This window comes from Sapajus apella, unplaced genomic scaffold, assembly GCF_009761245.1.
Source record: "Sapajus apella isolate SASKATOON/1434 unplaced genomic scaffold, GSC_monkey_1.0 scaffold62, whole genome shotgun sequence".
NCBI classification, from domain to species: domain Eukaryota; kingdom Metazoa; phylum Chordata; class Mammalia; order Primates; family Cebidae; genus Sapajus; species Sapajus apella.
The window spans coordinates 9,788,734-9,796,414 of record NW_022437002.1 but is presented as its reverse complement, the minus strand read 5'-3'; the positions used below and the strand labels follow the sequence as shown (position 1 = coordinate 9,796,414).

The 7,681-nt window shown below is 50.2% G+C and overlaps 2 protein-coding genes across 3 annotated transcripts in view; one reads left to right on the top strand and one right to left on the bottom strand.

The window, feature by feature from the left end:
* Positions 1 to 3,361: 3,361 nt before the first annotated feature.
* Positions 3,362 to 5,026, bottom strand: CUNH1orf122 (chromosome unknown C1orf122 homolog). 2 transcript variants are annotated; one of them, XM_032247006.1, is made up of 3 exons: positions 4,372 to 5,026; positions 4,078 to 4,279; positions 3,362 to 3,837 (listed from the first exon to the last, which is right to left on the bottom strand). In XM_032247006.1, exons 1-3 carry the CDS (start codon positions 4,404 to 4,406, stop codon positions 3,742 to 3,744), a joined length of 333 nt encoding a protein of 110 aa, XP_032102897.1. In that variant the 5' UTR covers positions 4,407 to 5,026; the 3' UTR covers positions 3,362 to 3,741. The 2 variants fall into 2 exon arrangements, with proteins under 2 accessions (XP_032102897.1, XP_032102898.1); XM_032247007.1 differs by having other exon boundaries at positions 4,506 to 5,005.
* The window catches only part of YRDC (yrdC N6-threonylcarbamoyltransferase domain containing), a 5,802-nt gene continuing 2,730 nt past the window's right edge, over positions 4,610 to 7,681 (top strand). Inside the window, exons 1-3 of the mRNA XM_032247005.1 lie at positions 4,610 to 5,020; positions 5,604 to 5,718; positions 5,842 to 5,961. Of these exons, the coding sequence (XP_032102896.1) occupies positions 4,632 to 5,020; positions 5,604 to 5,718; positions 5,842 to 5,961 (624 nt within the window). The 5' untranslated portion in view covers positions 4,610 to 4,631. The remainder of the gene's footprint in view (positions 5,021 to 5,603; positions 5,719 to 5,841; positions 5,962 to 7,681) is intronic.

Here is a 7,681-nt window from a genome sequence, read left to right as displayed (position 1 = left end):
GAGGCCGAGGCGGGTGGATCACGAGGTCAAGAGATCGAGACCATCCGCCTCGGCCTCCCAAAGTGCTGGGATTACAGGCTTGAGCCACCGCGCCCGGCCCTTTTTTTTTTTTTTTTTAAGATGGGGTTTCACCATGATGGCCAGGCTGGTCTTGAACTCCTGACCTCATGTGATCCATCCACCTTGGCCTCCCAAAGTGCTAGGATTACAGGCGTGAGCCACTGCGCCTGGCCGAAGCAGCATCTTAAACAGTGTTTAGGCTGACAGATTTTTCCAGTTGAAGAAACTGGTGTCTGCCTTTTGAGGGTGACTTTAGATTACAAGAGAGACTATCAGATCAAATCAGCTTTGAAAAATCAGGAATGTGCTTAAAATGCCAGTGAGAGGTTGTGAAGATCAGGTTTATTTCCCAGGGTAGGTAGTCTTCCTTTCCCTCCTTTTCCAGTTCTCTTTTCCTACCTGCCCTTCCCTAAGCCTGGTCTCTAGTGCCAAGGACCTTGGAGAAGAGAGGGCCCCTAGCTAAGCTGGAGCCAGAAAGAACCTTCATGGTGAGTGTGGTTTCCCAAACCTGGGAAATGAACCTTGGGTGAGGTATGGGAGGGTTTGTAGAATTCTAGGAGGTAAAATCAAGCCTTTTCTCACTCCCATAGTAAACTTAACCATTTTCACCCTGTACATTTATCTTCCAGCTCCTTACTAGCATCTCCAATTAGACAACCACTTCAAAGGGTGCTTAGCACCAGGGATTGGGGTTCATAGATTTAGGAGGTGGTAAGGAAACTGGCTGGCACCACCAAACTGCCTTAGTGAACTTGGCCCTTCCCAGGCAGGGAGGTTGGGCATTGAGGGACAGTGGCCCAGTCTTTCCTGGCAGGGTCTGGCCAATCTCATGTGGGCACCACTAGTTTGGTGACAGACGTGGTGTCATTTATTGAATTCCACCTCTGTTTAGAAGGAGATTATGGTACAAAGCCCAGAAGGGGCCTTAAGATGTGATCTCTCTGGGTAAAAGGCAAGGGGCTTCTCTTCTTCACCTCTGGGATAGTTGGTAGATTGGAGAGTTTTATTTTCAGGGTCAAGGCTGTGGACTGATGGGGATATTGGAGGGTGGGTGGGTTTTCCTGAGAGACTTTGTATAATGCTGAATGTGTCCAGAGGGACAAGTTTGCAGAACCTCATATTGGTATATTAAAGAAATAATAAAATAAAAAAGCACTTTAGGTAATTTTATCTTTAACCCGATTGCTGCAATTTCTTTTGTGTGTGTGTGTGTGTATATATATATGTGTGTGTGTGTGTGTATATATATATATATATATATATACTTTCCACAAAGTTTTATTTTTTGCTCAGAATAAAAAGTTAAATTGAGGTGTGAAAAGAAAAGCACTTACCTTGGTGCAATATGTGTAGCTTGATGGTCGTTGTCCCATGTGGCCCTGGCCTGGCCGCGTTTTTCCGCTCAGTCAGCCCTGAGCTATGAGGCTGTCCATAGGGAAACACTATTATGCATTCTCAGCAACCGCTCAATCTATGCAAGCCTTCCCTGTGTGCCCCAGGGCGCCCCCTCAGGCTCTCTGAAGAACTGCTGTGGGTCCTGTTTTCTGCTGACTGTTGAGGCCCTTTTTCATCACTTCTTGGTCTCTTGCCCTCTTTTCCCTCTTCATCATTATGAAATGATGCCTGAAAGGAACAGGTTGTTCCTAGGTAGAAACCTGGCACCTTCTAGACTTTTATGTTTGTGATCACATCCATTGTCCTTAAAGACTTCTCCAGAGTCAGTGAAACCATTGCTTTGTGCAACTGCAACAATATTTCTCAAGAGTTTACAGTTGTCTTACACCACCAATCAGAAATATGTTTGGGGAGGCATGGGTGTCGGGGGCAACAAGAGCCATTTCCACACTGCTCCCCCTACTACCTGTGTTGGTTCCTTAAGCAAAAAGGCCTCCAACCTTCATTAAATCCCATAAACATTAAATCCCATGAATCAACTTTCTTCCTTTTCTCCACCTCCCCCATTTTCTCTTCAATTCTCAGGCTATAGAATAGACAAGTTTTAAAATAAACTTCAGCGAAAGCAGAAAGATTTTCATAGATCCACTATGCAAATGATTCTGCTGTGACATAGATCAGAAATTGTCGGTTCCTTCATATTTGGGAATGGAGGCAACAAAACTGAAGCATATTTCTGATTGGTTAGCCATTTTAGCCTGTTTCCTCTTGCATCTTTTTTAGGGAGAGAGGGAAAGGGTCCTGTATTTCTTCTGATACCCTTAGGGGAAGCCGACGACCACTGTCTGGGCGTTTCTCACTGTTACTCCTGTTCAGGAGAGGGCTTCTCAGTCTGCACTGAAAAATGCAAATTAAACTGGATCTTTATGTCAATGTGTACATAGTACAAGCTTTTTTTACTGGAAGTGAGGTTTAAAACCATACACTGCCCTTTTGGTGGTGTGCCTGTTGGGCCAAAAATCGGGTGATAATGTAGTGTCACTTTCTCAGCTCAATGCAGTTTCTACTTTTTCTTATGGGGAAATTTTTCATAAAACCTTTTTGCACCAAAACCCAGGGGTGTTTTTTGCAATATCCTTGTTATCCTCGTAGTGTGCCAAGTCAGAGGCTTCTCTTGCCCTTTTCCTGCTGTGTTCTCAGGCCTCCCAAGGGCTGTTTGACTCAACAGTCTACATCCTTCATTGTGTTTTGGAGAATGTGGAGGTGGCGGTCAGAGTTCAAGGTGTCTGTTCTTTTTTCCATAGAACTCTTCCTAGTCCCTGTTTGGGGAAGGTGGCTGGAAACAGATTTTTGTTGAATCTCTGGCTCAGATCTTCTAGCCAGGAAAGGCAAGAGCCCCCAAGAGCCCTCTTTTTTTGACATACACTAATCATTGGCCGGGGTCTTGGTGACAATTTTTAAAATCCCAAATAGTTTTATTTGGATTATGTAAAAGTCTATCAAATTTATTTAAGTGTGAAACATGGGAACAACGGACTTCCACTGAGCGATATGAAAACGTTACAGGTTCAGTACTTCCAAAGGAAGAAACCTCCAAACCCAAAAAAGAATAAATACGAATTTGTATTTTTGAAGAATGTGAAATAATGGTGTTTGCTTAATTGCTCATTTTGTATAAACTTAATATTGTACTTTAAAATATCTGCTAAGAAGTGAAAATTTAACTTTTTGGAATTGAAAAGCAATATTAAATACTAATGAAATCCTAATTAAATGCTTATTTAAATCTGGTAGTATCTGTGGCGTTTCTTCCCAACCCTGCCCAGAGTTGACATTTTTCCATCACTCCCCCCTGCCCAGCCATCATTCTTGGCGAGGGGACAGAAAGGAAACGTCGGTCACCAGAAGAGTCTGCAGGTTTCCTTTTAATCAAGGCTCTGCTGAAGTTGTTTTGTGGGACTAAGAGCCCCCAAAGCATGAAATAGACATGTAACACCACCTGGATCCCCCATAGCAGGCCAGACCACTCTGGCGAGCACTGCTGGTCTGCCCAAATCTGGGTAATCAGACTGGGTATTCATTGGCTACATTTCAAAGCACAGCACTGCTTTCAGCCAGGATGAAGTGGGAGTGAACCCAGCTGCTAGCAGAGCTGCCACTCCAGGCTGAGAGCCAAGTACCAGCCACTGCCAGTGAAGACTGGCCCCTTTATTGAAGGGAGTTCTTCAGAGTCCAGCCACTGGCCCTGGGGAGGGAGAGAAGTCAAGGCATCCGGCTCGGGGATGGTCAGGGCTCCGCAGCTCCATCGCCAGCATCCTTTGGAAAGCCGCCTCTGGCTGAGACAGCCTGTTGGGGGGGCGCTCCGGGTTTGGCTGAGACGTTCTAGTTGGAACAGAAAGGAAAAAAGTGAGGCTGGGAGGCAAGGCCTTGGATTAGGCCCCAGAAGGATATGGTCATTTGGCATTTGGATAGTACTAACTTTTTCGAAACCTCTTACCAGATCAGAGGTTAAGGATAAGGCGGTGGGGAGACAGTTCCCCCCTCCAGGGGAAGCTAGGGCTTGGTTAGCCTACCCAGTGGGCAGACCCCACCCCCCAGGCCCAGCCCGGGGTGGGCACTAACCCCGCCACCAGCCGGCTCCGGGCGCCGGCGGCCCAGCTGCCGTAGCATCTCCTCGCAGGCGGCGATGGTGTCCAGGAGCTGCCGCTGCCGCTGCTCCACCGCGTCCAGCAGCTGCTGGGCGCGCTCCTCCCGGGGCGGCTGCGGGGGTGGCCTCCCGCCGAGCCCCAGCCCCGCCTTCCCGCGGTCCACGCCGGCAGCCTCCCTGCCCGGGAGAGAGCGAGAGACAGACGGTCAGGGCCGGCGCTTGCGCGGGGTCCGAGCTCCTTCCTCCCTTCCCGAAGGGCCCGCTCTCACCCCCGTGACCAGTCTGAGCCCGGGCCCCATTCCATCTCCACCTGCGCGGCCCGACCACCGCCCCCCCTTTCGGCCGCCCCCCTCCCCAGCGCTGCGTTAGGACTCCGCAAGGCTGCGCCCCGCCCCGTCCCCACCGGTCTCCTTCAATCCTCCTGGGGCTCGTGGTCCCTTTAAGCTGCCCGGCGCAGAGGTGGGGCCGAGTCTCCCGGGCCGGAAGCTGGCTAGGGGCGTCACTTCCTCCCGGAAGCGGGCCTGGGCGGATGTCTCCGGCACGTCGGTGCACGGGTATGAGGGCCGCGGTGGCTGCCAGCGTGGGGTTGAGCGAGGGGCCTGCTGGCTCCCGGAACGGCCGTCTTCTCCGCCCGCCGAGCCCCGTTCCGGCGGCTCCGGGGGCCCGGCTATTGCGGCTCCCGGGGAGCGGGGCCGTGCAGGCCGCAAGCCCGGAGCGCGCCGGCTGGACCGAGGCGCTGCGGGCCGCCGTGGCCGAGTTGCGAGCTGGCGCCGTGGTGGCCGTCCCCACCGATACGCTGTATGGCCTGGCCTGCGCAGCGAGCTGCTCAGCGGCCCTGCACGCTGTGTACCGCCTCAAAGGCCGCAGCGAGGCCAAGCCTCTGGCCGTATGCCTGGGCCGCGTGGCCGACGTCTACAGGTGAGGCCGCCCCGACCCGGCCCAGCTGGGGGCGGCACCGCGGGAGGGGTTTCCGGTGACAGGCTTGGGAGACTGAGGCGCAGAGAGCGGGAGGGGCTTGTCCAGGCTTACCAAGGAATCCGGAACTGGGAATGTGTACCGAGGACTTAATGTGCCCGAGGCTCTGAACTACATGCTGCTGGGAGGCAGCGACACACGAGAAAGCCAGGGGCCGTGTTCCGTGGGCGCTTTTGTGCTAGTTGGGTAGGCTCTCAGGAAAAAGGAAACACAAACACAGTAGTTTAATTTAATAGCGAATGTCTTGAAAATAAAATGTGGAGCTTATGTCAGCGATATAACTAACCCACTGTCAGCGATATCACAGCGGTGCAGCTGTTTTAGTCTCTGAGGCCAGAGGCACGTGGGCGCCAAGCCAGCGGTGCACCTCTGGGGCCCTGCTTTCTGCTCAAGCTTCTAGGGAGGTGAAGCAGGGAGAGAGGCGGCTTCCATTGTAAACTCGAAGGATTCCTTTTCTGCATTTGCCTAGAGTCTGGGAAAGGACCACCAGTCATTTTGAATGGATTTATGCTCCTGTGTTTCCCAGATACTGCCGTGTGAGAGTACCCGAGGGACTCCTGAAAGACCTGCTGCCAGGACCCGTGACCCTGGTGATGGAACGCTCGGAGGAGCTCAACAAGGACCTGAATCCTTTTACGCCTGTGAGTCAAGTCTTCTCTTGTGTCCCCAGACTCCGGGCCACTTGGCTTTCACTAGGAACCAGGTCAGATATACCCTCTACGTCTTACAAGCTTTCTCATGATCCCCTTCCCCTTGCCTCATAGCTTGTAGGAATCCGGATTCCTGATCACGCCTTTATGCAAGACTTGGCTCAGATGTTTGAGGGTCCTCTTGCTCTCACTAGCGCAAACCTCAGCTCCCAGGCCAGTTCTCTGAATGTCGAGGTGAGTTTAACCAATCCTTCCCCTGGAAATGTCACCAGCCCAAACACTGTTTCCTATGAATCAGTGGCATTGATAGTGTACTGGGATTGCCGGGTGTGAGAGTCCTTGGGCTAACAGTGGGAAGGTTGCCCAGCTGACAGGGAGGTAGGGGTGGAGCTGGGGTGGGAATATAAATTAAAGAAATTTGAAAGGTTTTATCAAAGTCTGAAAAGCCAGGGGAAGAATTGTAGTTGATTCTTACTATCTTTTATAATAATAGGAAAGCTTATGATAAGAACAATGTCTTCCTGTTTTTCTGGAGATAGCAGTTTTTGGAGAATACAGAGTTAGGCTATAAATCTTCACAACAGTGCTCTAAAGAAAAATGAAGAAGGCCAAGCACAGTGCCTCATGCCTATAATCCCAGCACTTTGGGAAGCACAGGTGGATGGATCACCTGAGGTCAGGGGTCTAAGACCAGCACGGCCAACATGGCAAAACTCCATCTCTAATAAAAAATACAAAAATTAGCCAGACATGGTGGCTCATGTCTGTAATCCCAGCTACTCAGGAGAATGAGGCAGGAGAATCACTTGAACCTGGAAAGTGGAGGATATGGTGAGCCAAGATCACTCCACTGTACTCCAGCCAAGGCTAGAGTGAGATTCTGTCTCTTAAAAAAAAAAAAAAATTAGCTTCCAAAAAGTTGAATCACTTGTTCTAGGTAACACAGCCATTAAGTGACCCAGATTTTTACCCAGTTTTTGACTCTTGACTCTGTTCTCTTATCTCTGCCACGAGCCAGATCAAAGAAAGGACAACCCTGGGCCGGGTAGTGGCTCACACCAGTAATCCCAGCACTCTGGGAGGCCAAGGCGGGCAGATCACAGGGTCAGGAGATTAAGACTATCCTGGCCAACATGGTGAAACCCTGTCTCTACTAAAAATACAAAAATTAGCTGGGCGTGCTGGCACGCACCTATAGTTCCAGCTACTCTAGAGGCTGAGGCAGGGGAAGCACTTGAACCCGGGAGGGGGAGGTTGCAGTGAGCTGAGATCCCGCTACTGCACTCCAGCCTGGCGACAGAGCAAGACTCTATCTCAAAAAAAGAAAAAAGGAAAGGACAATCCTAATCCTTTTTGGCTATGTAGATTGGAACAGACGAGGACACAGAAATTTCACTTCTTTTTCTTATTAAGATGTAAAATAAGCTGATGGGGTTTTCCATGCCCAGGCCTAAGGGCGGGGCTCAGAGTTCTTGGAAAGTGAGAACTCAGCATCCTTTCTCATTCTCAGAGTGCAGGTTTGAGTTGGTTCTGGTGCCTGTACCCCAGGAGCAAGAATGGGGATGTGGCATGGGGAGGGGAGGTTTTTACCTTGTCAGCAATCATTTGACCTGTCCAACACAGTAACTGGTTTTTATGATCCCCTATCCCAAATTCTCAGGCCTAACTGCGACTGTAGTGTCTTCACAGGGAGTTGGGGAAGCTCTAACTTAGTTAACAATTCAGTCCATGATTCTAGGGGGAGTATCCTTATAGCCCAAAGCCTGAGTGCTGGTGGCAGGCAGTCTAACCCGTTCAGTTCTTCCCACACTGATCAGAGTTGAAGTGAGATCCAGGAGGATAGTTCTAAAGCTGGAAGGAGGTGGAATCACTTGTTCCAGGTCACACAGCCTTTAAGTGACCAGATTTTTACCTAGGTGTTTTTTTTTTTTTTTTTTTTTTTTTTTTTTTTTTT